Consider the following 26,282-nt stretch of genomic DNA (forward strand, 5'->3'; position numbering starts at 1 on the left):
AGCCTACCATCTGCCCTACCCTCTACCCTATACTCTACCGTAACCACTGCCCTATCCTTTGCCGTACCCTCTAGTCAACATTGTGCTTAAGGCCGGACAGGTCGTCCGCCATTGCTATGTTGTTAGTAAGATGCAAATCTCAACTTCTACTTCATATTATTGGCTAGAAATTTGATCGTTCATTTGCCCACTAGCGGTGCACAATCGGCTAAAGTTTCAGCTACGTCAGTGCTGTGGAAATTGATATTTGCATCTCCAAAATCGTGAGGCAAATTGTTAGAACGAGAAGGAAGAGAGAAAAAATTACACGTCGTCCCGTGCGGCCTTAATCGTACCGTCTACCCTACTCTCTACCCTAACTAGTGCTGAAAAATTCATTTCGTCATATCTAAATTGAATCACCTACAGTTAATTTTAGAAGCTGAACCTGAGAATATGGTATATGAAAAACTTGTGCGCCTAGACCAGTTTTGCAAGAAAGTCAGGGAAAAACCCGCTATTTTTCTAAAATTTAAGGTAAATGTCGCGGACTACCTTCGAAAAATGCCAATGATATTCACAATGAATATCATTTGAAATTTTTCAAAGATAGTCCGTGACATTTACTTTAAATATTCGAAAAATAGCGGTTTTTCCGTGACTTTCTTGCAGAACTGGTCTAGCCGCACAATTTTTTCACATACCATATTCTCAGGTTCAGCTTTTAAAATGAGCTGTAGGTGATTGAATTTAGATATGACGAAATAAAATTTCCAGCACTGACCCTTACCTTTTCCCACCCTCAACCCTATTCTCTATCCTACCCTCTTTCCTACCGTCTACCATATCCTCTATTCTAACCTTCTACTCCACTCCGTCTACTCTATCCTTCACCCAAACCCTCTACCAAACTATCTACTCCACCGTTTACCCTACCCACTACCCTACCATCTACCATGACCCTCTGCCCTTTTTCTTATAAAGCCCGATCAATAGATACCCGTATTGCATGGTATCATAGCTCAAATTTTTTTTTATCTAGTTCGTTTATTTGGGGCTCAATCGAATAGCTCAAATTATCATACTGCGGCCGCAATCTTGGATATGGTCCGCCATCTTGGATTTCAAAATGGCGTCAAATATTGATTTTTAACTTCTACACATCAAGCCCGATCGAGAGATACCCATATTGCATGGTATAATAGCTCAAACTACCATTCCGTGACCACCATCTTGGAAATGGTCCGCCATCTTGGATTTCAAAATGGCGTCGGATATTAATTTTTGAGTTCTACTCATGAAGCCCGATCGATAGATACCCATATTGCATAGTATCATTGCTCAAACTACCATTCCGTGGCCGCCATCTTGGATATGGTCCGCCATCTTGGATTTCAAAATGGCGTTGGATATTTATTTTTGAGTTCTACTTATGAAGCCCGATCGATAGATACCCATATTGCATAGTATCCGAAACAGCATTGCCGTTAAAAAGCATATATTCTGGAGTTTTGACCGCCATCTTGGAACCTAAACCGCCATCTTGAATTCAAATACCCCTACTACCACATCCACATCCTAAGGAATGTGTATGCCAAATTTGATTGAAATTTCTTGACGCATTCCATAGTTATGCCGGAACATTCATACATATATATTTATGTACACAGGTACATTTAGTGTAGAATTAGCATCTAAGTTAAAATACACAAAAAAAACTAAAAAAAAAACACACGTACATACATATCAACATACAAATAGACAAACGTACAAACATATAAACATACAAGCATATAAACATACAATCATACATACATTGACTTTTGTATGTATTGATAAACAACTCTGCCGAAGAAATAAACTATAAATTATTAACCATTGTCAAGATTCTATGGAAATGTTTTTTATTCACATTAGAAATGAAGCTCATAGATCGTGACAATATGTAATCTTTGCAGCATCGTTTACGCCACCTAGTGAACCAGTCACAAACTATATTGTCCACTATGAGCAAGGTATGGGTGTGGAGACCATCTTCTCCGAAGAAAGTATTCTAAAATATTGCATAATTCTGGAGATATGCACATCAAAAGGACTGTCCTATTTATAGGACGCTGGGCATTCGGGGCATCTGTCCTATAAATAGGACGCTGGGCGGATATGGGTTAAGGTATTTTTTTAATTATTTTGATGATTGTGAGAACCATAACCCGGCAGAGGTCAAGTACTGACGATCAAAATGTGATATTGGTTTGCTTGAGATAAGAGGTAAAAATACTGAAATAATAGCAAAAATTTGTTCTTGAACCATCTAACCAGTAGCAAAATATGATATTTGAAGATCAATCAAATAGCTCACTGCTATTGGTTAGATCTTACCAAGAGCCAAATGTGCTATGATGATGATGTTCCAGGAGTTAAATTGACATATTATTTCCAGTACTTTTATCTCTTATCTCAAACAAACAAATATCACTTTTTGATCTCCGTATCAAAATATGATATGATTGAGCTTTTTAACTCTGCTCGGGAAGTGTCGTGCAGGGTTGGTAATCATCTGCTTCGTCACCGACCAACGACGAATAATTAACAAAAGTTCGTCAGCAAATAAAACTCCGTCACTTGCATCATCATCAGCGACCGACAAAGAAACCACGACGAGGATGAACCGAAAATAAAACAGGGAGCTATAGTTTTCGTCATTCTCTTTTGTCTCCTTTTGCAACGACGAAAAACGAACATGTTTTCGTCACATGGCATCCGATTGCAGACGAAAGGCGAATCAGTCAAGCTTTTATTGACGATTTAGCCTCGGTCTTTCGGAGCTGTTGGATTAGCTCTGATGGTATGCTTGTTGTGCTGTCAATTTGAAGGTTTTTGGTTCGATTCCGAATGAAGGCGTGTTCCATTTTTGCATTTTTTTTTTTTCTGATAAGGCATTCCCGTGAGGCTGATTATTCGTTCACCTGCCCTGTTCGGTGCAAGTCACTCAACGAAAATGCAAATAAAGAGAAACGGCAAAACTTTTTCGTCGCGACCAGCAAACTGACTGACGTTGAGCACATAGCACGGTGCTCATAGACCGTTATTATAAAATAAAAATCTCCATCCAATCGGTGCCCACCATTCGTTTTCTATGGCTATCCTGCATGTCTGGGCAAAATTTGAAAAAATCGTAGGGCCCATTTTTGAGTTACGCCCTTTTAAAGGGCGTAAAGGCCAATATTCAAAGAAAAAAATGAAATATTTAGTACTCAACCATTTTTAAACGATTTTAATGATATATTTTCAGGAAGAATTGTATTACATTGAGTATTAGATTTGTTTAGTATAGTTTTTGTTGAAATAATTGAAGAAAATTATTTGACGTTTTTGTGAGTTGACATAAATAAAAGTGTATTTATATGAAAATATTTCAATAATATTTGTAATTTCTCAGGTTCAAATACGGTAAGAAAAACGTAAATGTATATAAACAAAAAAATAAAGTAAATGAAAGGAAAGCTCTTAAAAAGAGATATTTTGCATAACATGTGAAAAGGGCCTAAGTGCGTTTTGTAAACAAGCACGTTTCGATCGCTGTAGGGCCCAACTGTACCCACGAATATCTGCACCCTTTACCGATAGCTCGAAGATTGCACTTTCTGAAACATCATTGGCGTAGCTAGCTTTTTCTTTTTTCTTACTCTCCTAAACAAACATGAGAAAGAGCAGCATGAGAGGGGCTTGTGCCCCCTCTTTCATCCTTCTCTTTCTCGAGGTTGTTTAGGAGAGTGAGTGAGAGAAAAGAAAAAGCTAGCTACGCCAATGTGAAACATGTTTACAAAAAGCACTCAGGCCCTTTTCACACGTTATGCTAGAAACGATATTATGTGTGTTTGAATAAATGGAAGAAGAGCTGTTGTTTTAAGCCCTTTACATACTAGTTTTATTCGCAGAAGACAAAAAAACGAATAAATTCTGTATGAAATCATGAACACCAATATGTGATGATTTATATTTTTTAATGATAATTACATCTAATCAGATATGTATTGTATTTGAAAACGTAATATTTTGAATAAGAATGTAGTGTATTATAAATAATAATACCTACACTGAATGCCGCTTTACGGTGATAGAGACTACAAAAATGTGTTTAAATTTACTATTGGAAAACATGATTATCACACCACAAACGCCTCCTGACAGCGTGTTGTCTTATCTTTTAAAAAATATGTGGACACGAGATGCAATTGAAGAGACTTAGAAAAACGATAATGCCGAAGCAAGTCTGTTTATATCTCATTTTTTAAAAAAGAAATATCTATATATTTGCGCTGCTCATTTCAACTTAGGCGCTGTCCATAATCTACGGAAGATATCAGTTCCCTTACTATGCATAAATGCTACCTTTTTCATAGTACTTAAAACCAACCTTGCTATTTTGTGAAAACATAGGCGAGTTGCCTTGAGTCGTTTTCAGCAGTGAGCAAAAAGTCTCTCTAAACCACAGCACCTGTGTACCGCCCGTACGAACAGCGCGCGATTGGGTTCGGCACCGATAGTAATTTTAAATACATTTTTGTGGTCTTTATCACCGTAAAGCGGTATTCAGTGTAGGTATTATTATTTATAATACACTACATTCTTATTCAAAATATTACGTTTTCAAATACAATAGGGGGATTCACTTAACAGCGTAAACTGATTAAACTGATTAAACGTCGCGATCACCAAGGCAATCTTTGATTATTTCATTCGCAAAATCATGAAACATTTCAAATAAGCAGAAAATCATGGCTTACGCAGCAATTTAATCTGTTTAGTGAGTACCGCTATTACCTATCTGATTAGATGTAATTATCATTAAAAATTTATAAATCATCACATATTGGTGTTCATGATTTCATACAGAATTGATTCGTTTTTTTTTGTCTTGTGCGAATAAAGCTGGTATGTAAAGGGCTTAAAACAACAGCTCTTCTTCCATTTATTCAAACACACATAATATCGTTTCTAGCATAACATGTGAAAAGGGCCTAAGTGCTTTTTGTAAACAAACATGTTTCAGAAAGTGCAATCTTCGGGCTATCGGTAGAGGGTGCAGATATTCGTGGGTACAGTTGGGCCCTATAGCGATCGAAACGTGTTTGTTTACAAAAAGCACTTAGGCCCTTTTCACATGTTCACTCAATTATTTCAACAAAAACTATGCTAAACAAATCTAATACTCAATGTAATACAATTCTACAAGAAAATATTTCATCAAAATCGTTAAAAAATGGTTGAGTACTAAATATTTCGATTTTTTCTCTGAATATTGGACTTTACGCCCTTTAAAAGGGCGTAACTAAAAATTGGGCCCTACGATTTTTTTTCAAATTTTGTCCAGACATGCAGGATAGCCATAGAAAACGAATGGTGGGCACCGATTGGATGGAGATTTTTATTTTATAATAACGGTCTGGGGAGCACCGTGCATAGTGGCTGAGGTGTGTTGCAAAGAGATAAGAGATCGGTTAAGCATCGAAGCACACTCTGTGGAAACTATATGCAGAACGCATGAACCGTACATAGTAGAAGAGTTGCGATGAGTGCGGAGATGCGATGGAGCTGCTTCGACGCATGTGAACGCAAGAGAACGCTTGTCGGGTATGGATTTTATGATTGCGCTCGTTGTGTATGTAAAGCAATGCGGATTTAATGTGTTGGGAATGCTAGTAGGTAATATAAAATGCGTTAATATGTTGTTGTTTTTAAACATAACTCAATGCTTTTTCACATGGCATGCATTTTGACGGGCCACACGTAATAAAAATTTATCATACTGTCTATCGATCGCCATGTAAAATAACATTTTTCATTGCATATAAAATAGAATTCCATCAAATCGTTTGAGTTTTTAACAGCATAATTTTGTTATTCTCTCTCTCTCTTCTTGGCGTAACGTCCTCATTGGGACAAAGCCTGCTTCTCAGCTTAGTGTTCTATGAGCACTTCCACAGTTATTAACTGAGAGCTTCCTCTGCCAATGACCATTTTGCATGTGTATATCGTGTGGCAGGCACGAAGATACTCTATGCCCAAGGAAGTCAAGGAAATTTCCTTTACGAAAAGATCCTGGACCGACCGGGAATCGAACCCGTCACCCTCAGCATGGTCATGCTGAATACCCGTGCGTTTACCGCCTCGGCTATGTGGGCCCCGATAATTTTGTTATTATATGTGTATAAGAAAACATTTTATTTTCTCTGTTCGGGATTTGAATCAAGTGATCAATGTTTGATATGGTCGTTTGTTCAGTGCATGTTATTCATGTGCAAGTTAGAAAGTTTAAGGTTTTATGGTATTCAACTTAATTGCTAAAAGGATTCTGATAGAAAGGTTCTGCTTTTTTCTTTGTCAGGCAAAACTAGATCCCTTAACGAAAAGAGTTAGACATCGATTTCGATTGATACTCTTTTACCTAATATATGATGAATATTGTGTACTTATTAGAGACATCTTTTCTCGTAGATATCGCCGAAAATTTTGTAATAAAAAAAAAAACCCATACCCTTAAATAATACATACTTGCCGAATTTTTGTTGCTTTTTGCCGAGGTCAGCACAATCAAGTAATGTTTTAATGCCGAAAATCAGTATAACAGTCTCATATTGATTTAAATTGAAATCAACACTCAGATAGCCCAGTTCGGAAAGTAAAAATATATGTTTACATAAAAACATCGCTCACGCGGATATAATTACATTTTATACATTCTTTTCTCAAATAATTAATTCAATAATCTCAATCTTGTACAGTTACACCAGATTTTTTTTTAACTGGTCGGTTTTTGCTATTGCAACAGGGTCAAAACTGACTAAGTTATAGCAAAAAAAAGAACGGCCCGCGCAAAACAAAAAGCGGGTGCATTTTATCTTTCCGGTCTTATAGATGAAACGATCATTTCACTACCCACATCCAAAGAAGCGCTTCAACATACAAGCGACTTCATCGATCAAATCACGCGAGTCGTTGATGCGCACGAAATAGGCGAAAAAGGATGTGAAAACAATATGCGCACCCTCATTGAAAACCTCATGCACTATGGCCTATCAAACATCCCTCTTCTCATCTCATAACTTATCGTATCCGATCGCATCTCACCTTACCCACTATGGTCACAGCCTGACGGTGTTTGAAGAAAAATATTCAAGAGCTGCTGATTCAGTGACGCAAACTTTTTATTATCCGTAGTCACTGATTATGCTTCAGCTCCGATGACTATTTACAACCCTGGTGTCGTGTCTTATCTCGCGTCGCGTTTCGTGATTGTTATGCGGATGCTCCCGATAAAATTGAGAGATCTGCAGTTCCACGTACCCAGCTTCCAATCGCAAGTCCCTTTTCGTCGTTGTGGTCGTCGCCATTGATATCGGTTCGCATTCTTCTCTTGTTGATTTTTCGGCGCTAGTCTTTTTACGCAGGGCCTGACACCAACCCACTACCCAAGCAAAGGCGGATATCAAAGTGATATCACTTTGAAAATAAACTGTGTTATAATTTGTTATCATCTTTTCCGATTGATGATAACCAGATGATAACAAATTTAGTTATCGATCATTTTGGTCCATCTCGATAAAAATACTAAATAATAACAAAATAGGGGGATTCACTTAACAGCGTAAACTGATTAAACTGATTAAACGTCGCGATCACCAAAGCAATCTTTGATTATTTCATTCGCAAAATCATGAAACATTTCAAATAAGCAGAAAATCATGGCTTACGCAGCAATTTAATCTGTTTAGTGAGTACCCCTATTATGTTATCAGTTTCCAAGTGCATATCTCAAAGCTTTCCCGAAACTGAGAGTCTGATGAACCTCGAATTTAAAAATAGATCCTACTTCTCACCACCGATGCGACGGAAGTACGAAAGCGTAGCCTTCAACTACTCTCCCTCTCACTGAGTCCCGTTGGTGTGGGGGCTATCGGCTGCGAACGGCAATCGCTCGATCAGGGTTCGAGACCCGCTGGGCCCAATAGATAAAAGCATGGGTTGTAAATTGTAAGAAACTTTTTGCAATTGCTATCGATGTCGGTTAAGTAGATTTTTACTGTTTTGGTCGATAAACAGCTCTAAAAGATAGCAAATTGATAATAAATCCTGTTATCAATCAGCTGTCTTTTTTCATGTTGATAACTAAATGCAATTTTGAACAAAATATTGTATAACACAATTAGTTATCAACTTGAACTCAATAATAACTTAACTTCTTATCATTTTAGTACATATTCGAGGAGTAAACTTGAGTTATCTTTTTTGTTATGTTGGCTCTTAATTCAACCTAAATGATAACAAACTCAATTATCAAACGAATGATAACCTGGTAATAAAACTTGTTATCATTTTGTTCTTCGCCTTTCCTCGGGTAACCCACCCAAGTAACAAATTGACAACCTTTCAGCTTTCGTAGTATTTTATAAAGGTTTTATTATAGCAGCAAACATGCCGCGTTGTCTACAGAAAGCATTTAAATATACAAAATAACCACAGATAAAAAAAATACTTCTAATTGTTTGCACAACCTTCTGTAGCCAAAATTTAAAACCAAATATGACATCCCAAGTAACACTGAAAACATAATCCGAAACAGCAAAATATTTACTTTGTCCTACAGCAGTTGTTATTAGGTTTATCGAAACATATTATGTCATGGATATGTCGTTTTCATGATTCCAAAAACAAAAGCACAGTGATCTTCTATTAAGAAGTCGTATACAAGATATGTTTTGTTTTGCCAAACAAGCCTGGCATGTTGTTTTCGATTATGTTGGGTATGTTCTATTTATGTACATTTTGTTTGTTAGCATACATGCTCAGTATGTTCTATATGTCACATTAGAGTAGCATTTGCAGTTTTTTTTTGTTTGAGACTTATTTTTAATAATGTTTAGATAAAACAAAATGTGTTTCGTAATTAGTCGAATTTCGGTTTTCTGCAGTATGATAGAAAACATGTGAAACATTTACCTACTTCACTTTATTGAACAAAACCATGCTACACTACCGATCAGAGAAATGAAGAATCGATTTTTATTACCTACGTAAAAAAATATACGCCTAACAGGATCTTAGTAATGAATACCTATATTAAAAAAAAATGAAGACAGGAATTGGCTTCTTTAGCGGTATTGAGATAATCCAATATTCAGAATCTGCATGCAAAACAGAGCCGAAATCCAAATTTTCATGAATTTTGGTGCCCGGGAACCTATTTATAAATCAGTTTGAAGTTTGTATGGGAGCGATTTGTCGAATCACCCCTCGTCGCATTTTGTACTGGGCGGAGCTGTCAAGCAGTTGGCCAGCTGTCAAAAGGTGATTTCGAAAAATCTCTTCGAAATCGATTTTAGGTACCAAAATGAAGTTCTAAAAATCTGAAAAAAATCATGGTGGTTCAGAAAAAGATACTCTTTCGTATAAAATCAAAAAATCAATACATTTTTCTTAATTTAAAAACCCAATTTGCTATATGATAATATAAGGGCCGATTTAACCGAGCATAATGTTCTATGAGCCGTTTCAATGTATAAACTGTGATAATTATTAGTTACTTGATTTTGGTGGGCTTCGTGGCCGTGCGGTTAGCGGCGTCAGTCGTCTAGGCGTTTCGTAAGCCTCGGAGTGCGGGTTCGATTCCCGCTCCAGTCGGGGAAAACTGTTCGTCAAACGGAAAATTCGCCATTGGGCCACTGGGTGTTATGTGTGTTGTCCGTTGTCTCGTGTGTATAATGTTCAGTCTGTGCAACCTCTGGCTGAAGACTGTGTAGTGTCTTTTTTTTTATTTCCATATCGTGACAGATATCAATCCGTTCAAATTTCAAACCAAACATGGATACCAACAACATCCACAAATAAAATTATCCACAAAAATAACATTATAATGAAAATCAAGCAAATTTTGAATCATATCCCAAAACATGTATCATGCCATGCCGCAGAGTACCATTTAATTTCATTGCTAAATTATTGAATATTTATCAAATATACTATTATGTTTCAATAATTTGTGATATGTATGTATAAACTTGAACAATTCTTGAGAAACATGTTTGAGTTTTTGTGTAAAAATAAGATGAATACTATTTATTTATTTTGATGCAAAACTCTACAACAATACGGATTTATAAGGCGCATTATTTTTTTCGGGATACAATAATCTATTTCACCGTAAAAAATGATTGGCATTAACATTTATGATCACAGAATGGCTATCAGGAGTTAAAGTAGCTTGGTAGAATTATTGATGCATGTCGTTTTTCGCAGTTGTCGATTTTCATTATTGACATTTTGAAACATCTTGATGGGCAAGGCACTGCTTTCTACAATTTGTTGAAAATATATATTACAAAACATACTAAGATACATAATTAAGTATGCTCTGATTCATATAGAACATGAATATGACATCACAAAGATGTTGCGCATCAGGCTCCACCTTCTGCGTTTTTTCAGTCGTATCGCAGTCTGAAAATCGGTTTCATTGTTTCAAACCAAAACTTTGTAACTGGTCATATTGGAGTCGAAACAATTTGTATGAGACATGTTGTGTTACTTGGGATGGTATTTAAAATAGGTTGATCATAGCATTCTGTTCCTCTAGAGGACCGTTCGTTTGAAACTATACACATGGACTTATGAATGTTGTGATATATTGTTCTATAAATGTACTTTATTATCATAAAAGACGCGAGTAAGCCAAACGGTTTTATATGCGATCGAACGGCATTTAAACCAGCTGATCAGCGGCTGCCTGCTGACCGAGCGCCATCATTGATTTTAGCCCATAATTCACATTCCCTAATGGCAATCTTGCAGTGGCCATCAAGAATCAATGTTTGGAACCAAAGATAACTACGGATGGAAGTTCATCACGACATACTCCAGGCCATGGATGTACAGCAGAACCACAGACGGAATCACAAACGGGACACTTTACGAAGCACTCACCAGTGCAACATCAGGAGGAAGATTCACACGGACAGAAATGTTGCCTGATTGATATAACCTTCTCCATAGTTCTCTCAAGCCTATAAGATATTCTTGGCATAATTCCTTCATATGGTTGATTCACAATGTTTTGATGTCCACATCAAGCCTATGTTTCGTTTAAATGAACATCATTGAACATCAACCATCAAATGTTTTTACCAAGCATATATGTCATTACATGAAGCCTTGCTTGAACCCGTGTTGGCCGAGCCTCCTGACTGCTGTCTGCTCAGTCATAATTCATCATGGCCGCGGAATAGTTCATTAACGACGACGATATTGTCGCCGCGTTTTGATGTTAAATAAATATTATCGTTCGGTACCGTGTCGGGATTGTGTGAATCGTTTCTATCGGGAGAAATTAAAATGTAACTCCGCAGAATTCGCCACTTCAGCTTCAGCTTGTACACAGCTCAAAGCCAGCCACCACGAAATCCTGATGGAACAGCCCGCTTCGAACCGAGGAAGACTTGAATAGGGATATACTGTAAGCGAAAATTTCCGCCGGCTCCGAGCTGAGCGCCCAGCTCAAGAAGACCATCGACAAGGGAGAATTGGTGTCCGATATTCCAATTTACAAAAAGCGGAGTACAAAAATGGATTCCTCCAGGACGATTCCCCCGGACATGCCGAGAAACTGGGTGACTTGCTTTTATCATTCGATCCTTCAAGCCACCGGCCGGACATATCACGAACACCCACCGATGATAGTTCGAAACGACGACGGACGACGTGACCGAAGAGTCATCATTGATGCGCCGAAGTGACGATGTTTTAGCACTGATGAAACCTGCCACAAGTAGACGAAAGCCCTGGTCTACTGGTACGGCCTACGTGGACTGCACTTCCGGAACAATGCCACTATTTAGGAAATAAAATTAACTTGTTAAGTGTTAAAATATGCGAAATTATTTGAACAGATCATCATTAAAAATTAGGAATATGCAAGTAAATAGTTTGCTAATTAAACGTTCCTATAATGGTCGCATTTTAGTGTAATTTGTTACAATTAGAACATATTGCACTAAAATACGAACATTATAGCAATGTTTATCCACATTTTAAAGCTTTTAATGATTCTAGATATACAACATAACCTCATTTGAATGAATTTTAAGTTGCGCATAAGCATGCTTGAATCTACCATTGGTATAAATGAGCTGTCAAATCACCAACAATAAGTATTGTTGATGTAAGCAAAATATGCTTGAAGCAAGCATATGTTTTTGTTCTAATCAGTTCATCAATTTAGGTCATTTCAAGCTTCTGTTATGCTTCATCCTATTGTATTATGCGCAATACAATCTCAAAAAGGGATTATATAAAATTCAGTGCACAAATATGCTTGTTTGCGACCATAATATGATTGATGTAACTTTATTTTTTTCTCCGTGCATAGCTGGCATCTCTAGTCAACTTTAACGTAGAATTGGCGAACAATGCTCGTGTGTCAGTTACTTACCAGTCGGTTCTAAATATTTTGAAATGATTACCGATGGCAAAAATCCATCGTACGTAATTGCTGCCGTTTATAATCACTTCGATAAGAAAATAGCCACAATGAAGAACTTTCCACGAATGGATGGCTCAAATGTAAACATCACATTCCACCTGTCAAATTTTTAATAGGTTGCTGTTTAGTCTTCATAAACGGGTAAAAATCCGGAAACCAAAACATGACGAAAAAGTTATGAAATCATAAAATAAGCCGCTTCATGATAACATGACTACAAGTCATAGAACCATGCCGCTGAGTCATAGGATTATGCCGCTGAGCCATAAAACCATAAAACTGCGGCATGATGCAATGCAACAAAACAAACGGGTGCGATCTTTGTACTAAATGCCACCCATCAACGTCGTCACCACACGGTCCACGCACACTGTCAGTAGACTATGTGTCGTTGCGTTCACACCAAGTCTGTCGGTCGGTGGTAAAGTATTACCTCGGCCGCAAAGATGACCGATCTTGTTTGCGTCGTGCTCCACACCCATTCTGATTGGCTGTATTTCGTGGTAAGACAAAGTATTCTTCAAATAAACAAAAAGTGTACAACTCTATCCTTATTTATTTTTCAGCAAAAAGTGCAGCGGAAAAAAAGGAAGGGCGTATGGTTTGCATGCAGAAACCTCCCAGAAAAGATATTTTTCTTTATTACCTATGATCAAAATTCCTTTTGCATCATGCAACATAAATTATGCTACCGGAGTTAAAAACTACCAAAAAGTAATTGGAACAAGAAGTTAATTTAGTTTAACATTTGTAGCTAGTTTCCATTTGATGGAAATCATAAATGATGAATACGAGTTCCATGAATAGGGCTTATGATTTCATAAATTTTCGTCATGTTTCTGATGTACAGGCGGCATGACCTCATGTCGAAAATTTGTAATTATTGGCATTTTTTACCGATGGAACCAAAACCATAAACGATATGTACGAGTTCCATGAATAAGGCTTATGATTTCATAAATTTTCGTCATGATGCAGTGTACATGCGGCATGATTTCATGCCACAAATTTATAATTATTTGTACTAAACATAAGAAATGTAGCGTCGAAGCTATGTCACGGCAAAACTCGTCATGATTTTTTATGGTGTATATATTTATAACATAAAAACATACATTTATCGCCCAATCATGACGCATTTTACCAGTTTCGGGTTCCGGATTTTTTCCCGTGATAAGTAAAAAAATAAGGGAACGGCTTTAGATCAGCTTTTAACGTAACCATTTAGCTTACAGGTTGTCTTTACAAATGCAATCACAAGGCATTATGCGTTAAATTATGCTTTTAAGAAAGCAAAGCGGAAATGATTAAAAAACAGATATTTACAGCGCCGACATATTGGATTGTAGAGTTATTCTAGCTCGATGATGATTTTCAAGCATATTTTCTGGTGACATTTGTATGTTATATTAACGATTTCGAAGAGAGCGCTTATTTTTTCGCATCTTCAATGGCATATTCCACATGAAATTTCATCTGGCAATTGGTTTGGCGGCACTATACGATAAATAATCACCGTGCAAAATTTGTAAATTTGGAACGTATTATTTTTATCATTTCTCTGACAGTTTTGTTTGTTCTTTCATGATGAATTTATCAAGACGAAATCTATATATATAAATTCGGAATAGTTCCGATGAATGTCATTATTAGTGGGGATAGCATTCACCTAGGTAGAGTACTCTAGAGATAGTTATCACAAATACTGGATTACTTATTTTGAATACACTTCAAAACCTTCACCAGGATGGGCCAACTAGCAAGATTGTTATCTTCCGGAGATTATGGTAGAAGCAATGCGGATAAACATTACTTTGACTAGAGTTTTATTGAAGTAGGTTTATAATTATCTTCTAGTGTTTCATAAAACTGAAAATGTTACTTGGGCAAGGAGCTGGGCTTACCTTTCCGGAATCTTCGGGTTCTGCATTGGCATTTCCTCCAACTACAGTCCAGAATAGCTAAGCTCAAGCGCCAGTCTTCGCCGGGGGTGGTGTTTTTAATGGGCAGCCAGGAGATAATATTTTAGCTGAGCTTCCACCCCCAAAAGTAAATCGTGAATAACTCTAAAACGGATAGAGAAAACGCCACGCTGTCTTCGGCAAAGTTTTTCCTCGTGATTTTTTCTATCTTTTTATGGAAATTGTTTGGAATTAGCATTTTTTTTTGATGGGTGAAATACATAGTATATCAAAAAATGACAAATTTTAGTAAATTCAAAAAATCAGTATCAAAAAGTTACCTGCAAAACATGTCGGTTATTATTTTTTCCAAGAGTTTGTATCTATATCAAGCTGTAAAAATATAAAAATGGTGTGTTTTGCCAATTTTTGTAGGGTAAAAAATTTTGTATGATATCTATTACGAAAAATGGCCATTTTTCAAAAATCTCGCCAGGCGACCACTAAACGTCATTTCTGAAAGTTTCCGTCATACGAAAGTTTGTTTCTAACACCCTTAGCTATCATTTGCAGGGTGAGCCCCCAAGCTTTTTCTCCATGTGCAATTTTGGGACACCCTAGTATACACTCAAGATATTATTAATTCTATAATCTTCATCGACGACGAAACTCAGACTATGAAGAAACATACTCCTTTGATGTACGGTATAGTTTGCAGCGATATCTCTTTGTGGCGGTTGCTCGTTTGAATCTGGATTAAAAATGGATTCGGTTACAGCCTTCCTCCAAGCGAAACTCTCGAAAGAGATATGTATGAAGCAACCGCCCTACTTCGAAGATATTCAGAACAGGACCAAGGTCTGCAAGCTGAACAAGGCTATCTACACCCCAAACATATTTGACAGCTAGCCAGCAAATTTTGCTGGTTTTTGCCATGCTGAATGCATTCAGCAATACGAATTGCTAAATTCCAGCACAATTTTCTGAAACATTTAGCAATTTGTGCTGATACTATCTGATACTACTGCTCGAAGGATTTGTTTCTTCTTACCCATGTCCAAACGTCATTTTCCCTCATCAAAGGCTGCATAGTCATTCACTTTAAATCCCAGATTAAACTCCGTAGTCAACGCACCAAAGGTTGTTTTCTACTTTCATCTGAATGCTTCGTCTTGGTAGAACTTTTCTCCCTCAGTGGGATGGCATTGATGCTTATCCAGTAGCACTGCAGGGAATCCTATACATATGTCAATTCATGACATTTTGATTCAATTGTGGAACGAGTTAGCTTGACAATATTTATTACTTGCTAAAAAATTCTCTTCAGCATGTCTTGGTGATATATTTATAATAACAGCTACGTCATTCGAACAAAGCTCGACATGACGTCAGTCATCGGGATCAGATAAGAGAGCGCGAACAAACACATTTTGAGTACCGCATGGCGTGAATGTAAGCCACATAGTGTTCTCATCACATTTCTAAAGATTCAACCAAGCGTAAAACAAAAAGAGAATTCTTCGGAATCACGCTTCGGAACATATCTTCCGTTATTCTTCCGAGCGCCATAGAGATAGAATAGCTAAAACTTCAAATCCCGGCACAATGAGCTCGACCCAAACCCGCAAAGCGTTTTCCGAATTCGGAAAGCAATTCGACGACTAGATGAGTTTCCCAATAAATTTACATTTCGCACTAGCTCTAACCGCACAGATTCACAGCTTGGTCTATTATCATCTTCCTTTCTACTTTCAGGCATGATATCATCGGCGTTCCTTTGGGGCTTCCTCTCGGATATGTACGGCCGCAAGCGTCTTCTGGTGTACGGCTTCTTCCTGGACGGAACGTTCAACGTGCTCTGCGCCATCAGTCAGAATGTGGTCGCAATTATGATCTTCAAATTTATGGGCGGTTTTGTGTAAGTATGCACTCTCTGCTCTGCTCTACTCTGCTGGATGAATGTGGTTTTTCCGGGGGGAGATAGAAGTTACACATCCCGGATTAGGGACCGTAAACCGTGGGTGAATTGATCAATTAAATTATGGATCTTCAAATATTATTGCAAGAAAAAACTCAATAAAAAATTAATATTCGTCGATGTTGCAATAAAAATCAATTTACCTCCTATTGGCGGTCCTGTAGTCCGTTCCAGTAAGAAAAAAGGCGATGCGATTAAAGCTCGTAGAAGCGAAAAATTCTATCAGAATAAATGTGACACCGTCCATCACCCGGATCTCACACGGAAACAAGCGATGTGTAAAGTCCAATTCCATTCCGAAAGTAATCTCCGAGGTTTTCCCGTTTTTTTTTTGGTTTTATTCCTCCATATTTCACAACTCCTTCTTTTTTCTCTCTCTCTATTGCAGCATATGCGGACCGTTTGCGGTGCTGATGGCCTATCTGTCCGAGTTTCACAGCCTGCAGCATCGATCCCGGGTCATGATACTGGTCGGTATCTTCTACAGCATTGCGAATGTGCTGCTGCCGTCGTTGGCCTGGATCATCATCCCGCAGCAGTGGGGTTTTACGTTGTTTGGCGGAAAATTCGGTGAGTCTATTAGGTTGCTGATGGCTGCAAACGCGGTGCGCCAAAGTCAATATTGTGTGCCGGCGGCGCCAGTCTCAGCGTTTTTCGACGCGTTGATGTTTGGCCGGTTTTACTGGGTGAATGATGTTCCTGTGGAAAAACATTGAATTGAAAATAGTTAGATCTATTTCACAAAAGTACACAAAAGAAAATATCTCGGTATTGCAATATGTAGAGATATGGCTATAGATTGGGCCATTAAGGTCGATTTTTCACTTTTTCATTTTCTTTAGCGTCCAAAACAGCCGAGTTTTTTTCTGGAGACTTCTACAGGACTTCCCTGTATTCTTACAGGGGTTCCTTCTGGGGATTTCTCCAAGAGTTTATTCTAGGGATACCTGCAAAAGTTATTCTAAATAGGATCCTCCTGGGGATTCCTCCAAGTGTTCCGTCTACGAAATCTCTCAGGAGTTCTCTTCATTCCTCTAGAAATACCATTTGAATATTTTCCAGGAATTTCGCGAGTTTCGCAGAAGTTTCTTCTGAAGACTCCTCCAGGAGTTCCCTCTGGGGATTCCACCAGAAAATTTCGGATTTTGAGTGCACCAAGATTTTTTTTCTGAAGATTCTACTTTGATTTCCCTAGCAGATTTAGCATTAGCATTAGCATTAAGCGAGTCGCACAAATTCGTAGGTGGTACAGTCCTAGACCGCTGTTATGAGGGTTGCCTCCTTCCCGTTCGAACCAAAGCACAAAGATTTGGGACTAATCTCTGACTCTTAGACAAGACTGACGCAATCCTCCAACGGTCGAGCACTGTCCTGGCCACGTCCTTGCGACTGCTGAGGAATGGGAAAGGATGGTTAGTTTTGGACACCTATGAAAAATGTAGACAACTCTACGATCTCTCAGGCCTAGGTGTCACGGGAATTTGGGTGTTGTTAGTAGAAGGGTAAACTCCAAAGGACACGCTTGGTTAACGTTCAGGCACACCATTGTTAGACTGCTTCAAATCAGTTGTCTGCCCAATTCATCCTGGTTTCCTCGTCATCTTGTTGGCATTTGGTTGAATTACTAGATTCTTCGGTTGATAATCTGAAATATAAAATAATATTAACATCATACGTCAAATAAGCTACATATTAGTGATACGCTCGCCACAGTTACATATTTTTAAAATATTATTTATATCGTACGATACATTTACCTGAATCCTGCTGAAATAAAATGTTAATTAGCAGTACATTGAAACACAAATACTACAAAACACAAGGAAAAGCATCAAACTTTGATCATAGAATATTTAAAAATACGGTAAATATCAAGATCAAAATTTGATTTGGTAGATCTTACACCGCAACGCACCATTCTAAGGTGATCTACCCACGTTACGGGGTAACTTTGATTTCCCTAGCAGATTTGGCCAAGAATTCACTTTTGAAAGTTTTCTTGGAATTCCTTTTGAGATCCGTTTGGGAATCCCTTCAGGACTTGCTACTTACCTCATGAAGTAACTTTTTAAAAATACTCCAGAAGTTTCGTCTCGGGATTTCTCCAGGAGTTCCATCTGGTCTTTACTGCAAGAATTCATTTCACAGGTTCCTATTGAAGTTCATTCTAGGGATTCCTCTAGGATTCTCTATTACGGGTTTCTCAAGAAATTTGTTCTAAAGTATTCCTCCAGAAATTCCAAAGAACTCCTGGAGAAATCGCTTGGAATCCCTAGACACAATTCCAAGAAAAATTCTACAAAAATATTTCTAGAGGAAGCTCCACACGGAACTCCTACACGCAAAACTAGAAAGGCCACCAAAAATTGAGATATGTCTTTTCTACCAATTAATGTATTAAAAACGTACAGAAAATGTGTTAAATCATAATCTATTCGTTGTATTAAGATGCGCTACACGGTTCCACAGGTTCCATACTACTACACACAAACACCGCTATTCAAACCCGAGAAGTTGAACCGGGTTGGGTCTAAAAATAACTTTCGCTTCGCTGCCGAGCTTCGCGTCCTATTGTCTACTAGGAACTTTCCACTAGTAAACAGCACACTGCTGGATGCGGGCTTTTCAGTGCACAATGGGTTTAGAGTCGTATTTACGAAGACAAAAATGTTTCTGCCAAGTTCTGTCATTTTTTTTTTTGTATTATTGTGAAATGAGTACGGTCACTCGAGTGTGGCTTATCCAAAAATCTGCTGATTAATTATTCTCTATACAATTTCAAAATGTTCTACAAAGTTGTAGCAAATTTGCACACAAACCAGCCGCTTACTCTCTGGCATCCATCGCGGCACTCTCAAAATGAGTGCTCAAACAAATGTTAGAACAAACATGTTTTTTTTTTCAGTTTCTGCCTGCACATTTTGTGCGCGCAGAAAATGTGCACACAAAAATTTGTGTTAAGAGCGCACTCAGTCGTGCTTCCAGTGCACGACAAGTGCACAGACAAGTAGATGTGACACTAACGAAATTTCAATCTCATATGTCTCATGATCCTGATTACTTAGAGAGTTGGTGTCTTCGGCAAAGTTGTTCGGCTGGTCAAGGACTAACCGATAATGAGACTTAAGATTTAAAATTCCACCGCTAGGCGGTGCTAGTAAGCTAACAAATTTTGTTTTTCATATATATCAGGAAACTTTGCAAAAAATTGCAACTAGCGCCGCCTAGCTGCAGAAACTTGAACCAAACGGTAATTATTCTGAAAGCCCTTGATCTACACTGAACGAAACTCCCCGCCCAAGATCGACTGAGAGGCGATACGATCACGCCCCTTAACGACATTTGGTCGGAAACCGTATGGTCCACCGACCGAATGATGTCATCCTAAAACCGCATGACGGTGATATGAAAATTGAATGTCAACCATATGGTCGAGCAACCTTGTTTTTTAACGATTGATAACAATAATGTCACCCACCGCTATCTTTTCCAAAAAATGATGTGCTTTGTTTGTGACCAGGATACCCTCGCGGGCATCTTTTTATAAGACAAGATGGCATGTCCAAGACATGCGACTCAAAATCGTCAACGACCCGGGTGTCACGATCAAGGAACTTGTTACGCTATCGATGAATAAATTCGGTGCATCTGAGCGGCCTACGCTCTGCAACTAATAATCATTTACACAGCGTGCGTCGACTCATACGCGAACAAGATGATCGTCATCGGCTTTTTAGGATGATTGCCGTATGACTGATTCGTCATTCGAGAACACGATTTTGGTAATTTGGAATGGATGGTCGGACAAATCAGTCGATTTCGGGATGGGGTTTTCGTTCAGTGTACCAAACAATATAGCGGAAGACACCATCTTTCTACAAAATTAGGATGCTGAGATATGCGAAATTTAAAATTTGTTTGCTCTCTAGCGCTGCCTAGCGGTGGAATTTTGAACCTTAAGTCTTATTATCGGTTAGTTCTTGACCAGCCAAACAACTTTGCCGAAGACACCAACTCTCTAAGTAATCAGGATCATGAGACATATGAGATTGAAATTGAAGTGTCTGTGATATCTTAGACAATCAGATGCAACACTGACAAAATTTCCATCCCATATATCTCAGGATCTTGATTACTTAAAGAGTTGATTTCTTCGGCAAAGTTGTTCAGCTGGTCAAGGACTTTCAGAATATGGACCGTATGATTCGTGATTTCACCACTAGGCGGCGCTAGACAGCGTACAAATTTTACATTTCACATATCTCAGCATTCTGATTCTTTAGAAAGATGGTGTCTTCGGCAAAATTGTTTGGTAGATCAAGGGCTTTCAGAATAATTATCGTTTGGTTCAAGTTTCTGCAGCTAGGCGGCGCTAGTTGCAATGTTTTGCAAATTTTCCTAATATATATGGAAAAAAATTTGTTAGCTCACTAGCACCGCCTGTTGGTGGAATTTGGAACCAAAATATCAATCAACTGCAAGTCTTTGACCAGCTTAAGACGTCTGCTTGTTTCTGATATCACAGGATTTGATACCCCGTAGTGGGTTTTGGACTCACTGGCATGCTTTCGGTTCACCAAATGCTCAAACAACACATACCCCTTTAAACACACTGCGTGTGCACTGAGTTCTGTTTTTTTTTTCTGCGTGCGCGCAGAAATTGCGCACTGGGAATCTGACTTGCGGGCTCTCATTGCTCTCACGCAGCACTCTAATCACCCACACAAAAACTCTGTGTGAGAGAAATTATGTACATTTTATTGTGCGTTTTTTCTCTTTCTCTTTTGTAAGGTAAATGAAACTGAGAAGTTTAGTGAAAGATGAGCGTAAATGGGCACAGTTTCTGCGTGACATTCTATCCCTGGACTTAGACACGTTCAAAGAAAACAAAATTTACAGGTTGTTGATTACTTCACGAAAAAAAATCAATCATTTGAATGATTTTTCAAATGTGTAACTAGTGCCACTTAGTGACGAAATTTCGAAACAAGTGTACCATTAACTGTAAGCTCTTGACTAACTGAATAACATTGCCGAAGACACCATCTTTCTAAGTGGTGAGAGTCCTGAGATATATGAAATTTAAAATTTGCTTGATCTATGGCGCAGCTTATTGGTGGAATTTCCAATTAAACGATCCATCACCATCCATCATGGAATCGTAAATAAAATTATTAGAGAGCAGATTTTTGAATCAGTTTAATCAGATGTTTGACATAACAATAATGGGGAAAAGGATCAACAATTAAAAAGAAACTTTCTAAAACACAATATGTGTCTAACAACTTAAACAGTTTTGTCTTCGTAAATACGGCTCTGGGCCCATTGTGCAGTGTGGTGACTGTATCACTTCCATCACCAAGCCACGTTTGTGTTGTTAATGATGGCTTTCAGCCTCTCGTCTATCCATGTGCAGTTGTAGCCGTGATGGTTAGAGCGCAGAGTACTATGTATCAATATGATACTGTCTCGGTTTGATTCCCGCCGCCGCCCGTTTTTCTTTTTAAACATGTTTTGGTAATTGATGCCGCCGCCGCTGCCATGACAAATAGAACGAATAAAGAGAAACCAATGCGACAGAGCACATGCACACATAAGAAATTTTCCTTTTCCAGATTCTAGGAAGCCAATACAATTTTTGGTATACTGCCACCTACCAATTTTTGTATTTGCAAAGCCTTAATACAATATTTGTATATGTTTCAAACCGCATTGTATTAGAATCTGCCAATCTCCGGTTGCGTGTAGAAAAATCTTCAGAAAAAAAATCCCTACACTGCAAAAACTGCAAATATTTATTTTATGTGAAATTACATATCGAACCAATCGACCTTCTCACACATATATTTTATTACCCAAAATATAACTAGCATAGTTATTGCTTATGCTGTTGATTAGTTTCGCAAATCATTGGTATGTGTGATTACCCATAGCAAAAAAAAATATGTGTGTACACACATAACACCAATGTATAGCGAAACCGTGCTTGCATCAGTGTGTGTCAGTCGGGCCGCCGATATGCAAAGTGAAAAGATGGCGACTGAAACACGTTTACCAAATATTTTGCTGCGTGAGTTGCAGTTCAAAGTGAAGTTATTTATTCCTAAATCATCGCGACTTTATTCTCTGGAGCATGGAATAGTCGTCCGCAATCGCTATAAATTGAGAAATCTTTGGAAAATCTGGAATTCTCAAGAGCGCAACTTTACAACATTATTCGAAACCTGGTTCGGAACTGAAAAGTTGATCGATTGTTCACTCAATCGACCAACTTTTTAGTGCAATACGATGTTGGAATCTTTCCAAATTGCTTTGTTTTAAAATCATGTTAAAAGTTGTTTAGATAAATCTTGTAACATTAATCCCCGATAAACTTATATTCTCTAATATAAAAACCATTTGAGCACATCTATCAAATATATAAGCAACGTTATTGATATTATGTGTCATTCTGAATTGCTTTCATGTGTAATCACACATCGAAACGATAAATACCAAAAAATATTCGTTGTGTGTGCCACACATGAACATCATTTGTCCAGACAAATTGCAAAAATATATGTGTACGAAACATAAAATAAATATTTGCAGTTTTTGCAGTGTAGGAATTTATCCGAACATTTCTCTTCCAGAATTCTTCTAGGACTCATCTGGTAAATCTTCTTAAATACTTCCAAATTGACGATTCATTCAAAAACTTTTCCACAGATTCACCATCGAACTTTCCAAGGTTTTCTCTAACAACTATTTTGAGGATTCCTCTAAAAAGATTAGAAAAGATTTCTCCAAATATTTTCCAATGTATACTCCATGCATACTTTTTTTTCTAAAATTTATCTAGGAATTCTTTCAGTGATTCCTCCTGAATTCTCCAAGAATTTCTTTCACGGATTCTCTAGAAGATTTCCTTAAAATATTGCCCAAGGATTCCTCCAGATGTTTTTTTGGGTACCTCCAGTAATTTTTCCAATGATCTGTACAGAAATTTTTGCAAAGATTTCTCTTTCGATGATTTTTTTTTCAGGAATTCTTTCTAGAATGTTTGAAGGCACTCTTTTCAAATGCAATTCAGAGATCCTTGCAAGGCCTCCTTCAGGAGTTTTATCGTAGATGTTTTCCAGAAATTCTTACAAGGACTCCGTCTAAGAATATCTCTGAGATTTTTTTCGGATTTTTTTTTATTTTCTCAAAAATTTCTCCGGAAATTCTTCCAGGGGTTTCTTGGTAAGAATTCCTTGAGGTGGGGGAGAATCTTGAAACAATTGTTCAATGAATCCTTCATAAGGAATCCTTGGAGTAAATCATGGTTTCATTTCTAGAAAAAGTGTCTGGAAGAATCCTGGACGTAACTTCTGGAAGATTCCCCGGAGATTTTTTGGATTAATTATTGAGGGAACACTTGAAGAAACACTTAGAGGTTTTTAAAATACGCAATTGGAGCAATTCTTGGAAGAATCTTTGAAAAAAAATCTGGAATTTTTGGAAAAAAATCAGTCGAATACTGAAAGAATTTCCGGATGAAGAAATCCTGAGATATTTTTTTTTTAATTTTTGGAAGAGTTCCTGGAGGAATTTCCTCAATCTTGAAAGAAATCCCTAGAGGATTTCTTGGAAAAGTCCCTGAAATAATTCTATGAATTTCAGAAGGAATCTTTAGATGAATTCCTGATGAAATCTTTAGAGGAATTCTGGGAGGAATCCCTGGATAAATTTCTGAAGAAACCCGTTAAGAAATTTCTGCAGGAATTCTCAGAGGAATTTCTGGAAGGATTTCTGGAAGAATTTCTGGAGAAATCTTTGGAGGAATCTTTGGAGGAATCTCTGAAGGAATCCTTGGAAAAATTCGTGGAGAAATCCCTGGAGAAATTCTTGAAGAAATCTCTAAATCAATTGCTGAAGAAATTTCTGGAGGAATTCCTAAAGGAATGCCAGGAGGAATTTCCAAACGAATGTTAGAAGGAATTTCGATAGGAATTCCAGGAGCAGTTTCTGATGGAATTTCTGGAGGAATTCCTGGTGAAATTTCTGGGATAACTCCTGGAGGAATTCCTGGAGGAGTCCCTGAAGAAAATCCTGAATAAAATCCTGGAGGAATGGCTTAATGAATTCCTGGAGGAATACCTAGAGGAGATCCTGGAGGAATACCTAGAGAAATTCCTTTGGGAATCCCTGAAGGAACTCCTGGAGAAACTCCTAGAGGAATTCCCAGAGGAACTCCTAGAGGAATACCTGGAGGAATACATGGAGAAATTCCTAAAGGTATTTCTGTAGGGATTCCACCGGCAATTCCTGGAGGAATCCCTAGTCCTGGAGGAATCACTAGAAGAATTCTTGGAGCAATCCCTGGAAGAATTCTTGAGAGATTTTGTGGTGAATTTCCTGGAGAAATCTCTACAGGAATCCCTAGAAAATTCACTGGAGGGATTCCGGGATGAATTCCTTGTAGAATCACTGGAACAACTCCAGGAGAAATTGCTGGAGGTGTTCCTGAAGGAATCCTAGGGAAAATCCTGGAGGAATGCCCGTAGGAATCCCTGGGGGGAATCTCTAGAGGAACTCTCTGATGAATCTCTAGGAGAATTCCTGGAGGAATCTCTGGTGAAATTCCACGAAGAAATTTCAAGAAGAACTTTCGAAGAAATCCCTGCTCCTGGAGGAATCCCAGGATTGCCATAATTTCGCAAAGTGACGTGAGCGCCATTCTAAATTTCGACGTCTTTTGATTTATATATGGTGAAATGATAACACTGTGGTATGTCTGCTATATTAGAATGCAGTATCTAGTGGTAATCTAGCATCTATAGTAGAAGACATAGCGAACGATCAAGAGTTTGATGCATAATAACCAAGAAAATGTACCAGCATTGTCAATGTCGCTCACGTCACATTGTAGAAGAACGGCAGTGGAGGAATCCTAGGAAGAATTTCTGAAGAAATCCATAGAGAAATTCCTGAGGGATTTCCAGAATGATTTTCTAAAGAAATACAGTGACCCAACACCGATGAATCACCTTAATTTTGTACACTATTTATGAATCACCATGTTGATGAAATGAGTGATCCATAAGCTGTGGTCATTTTTGCCGATTCAGAAATTGTGGGGTCACTGTACCATGAGGAAGTACTGAAGAATTGCAGAAAGAAGTCTTGGAGAAATCCTAGATTAATCAAAAAAAAGAGTTCATGGAGAAACTCCTGGAGGGTTCCCTGCAGCAGATCTTGAACAAACTCCTGAAAACTCAGGAGAATCCCGGAAGCCATAACTAGAAGAATTCCCAAGAGAACCATTCCTGGAGGAAGTCCTGGATTAACAATAGAAGCCTGAAGAAGAGTTCTTGGAGGAATCCGTGTAGGAGTTTTTAAAACAATAATCTCTGGAGTTGTTCCTGAAGGAATCACAGAAGGCGTTGCCGAGTGAATCCCTGGAGAATTCCAGAAGGAACCGCATGACAAATCCTGGAAGCAATCCCAAGAGGAATTCACTATCAATTTATGTATTTAGTGCCAACGTACGAACAAACACGGCAATCACGAAACGCGACGCGAGATAAGACACAACACCTATGGTTCTTACAATCGTTTTTTTTTTAAATTAATTTGACGATTGTAAGAATCATAAGTATCGTGTCTTATCGCGCGTCGCGTTTCGTGATTGTCATGAGGCTTCGTGGTCGTGGCTAAGGTCACCAAGCCTTTACTCGCATCGTGCTAAGGAGCGCGGGTTTGACTCCCCCCGCAGCTGTCAGGAAAAGTTTTCGGCTGTGCCACTGGGCGTTGCATGCTAGTCCGTTGTCTAGTGTCGTGCTTCCTTCAAAGAGCAAATAGCTCACTGGAAGCATTAAACGTGTCCGTGTCTTAAAAAAAAGATCTGCAGGAATTCATGCCTGCT

At 38.1% G+C, this 26,282-nt stretch overlaps 1 protein-coding gene across 1 annotated transcript in view; it reads left to right on the plus strand.

Annotated features, from left to right (window-relative positions):
- Positions 1 to 26,282, plus strand: part of LOC109622759 (synaptic vesicle glycoprotein 2A-like) — a 169,174-nt gene that overhangs the window by 43,737 nt on the left and 99,155 nt on the right. Inside the window, exons 3-4 of the mRNA XM_062846625.1 lie at positions 16,171 to 16,333; positions 16,782 to 16,963. Coding sequence (XP_062702609.1) covers positions 16,171 to 16,333; positions 16,782 to 16,963 — 345 coding nt within the window. The remainder of the gene's footprint in view (positions 1 to 16,170; positions 16,334 to 16,781; positions 16,964 to 26,282) is intronic.

Source organism: Aedes albopictus, chromosome 1 (assembly GCF_035046485.1).
Source record: "Aedes albopictus strain Foshan chromosome 1, AalbF5, whole genome shotgun sequence".
Lineage (NCBI taxonomy): Eukaryota > Metazoa > Arthropoda > Insecta > Diptera > Culicidae > Aedes > Aedes albopictus.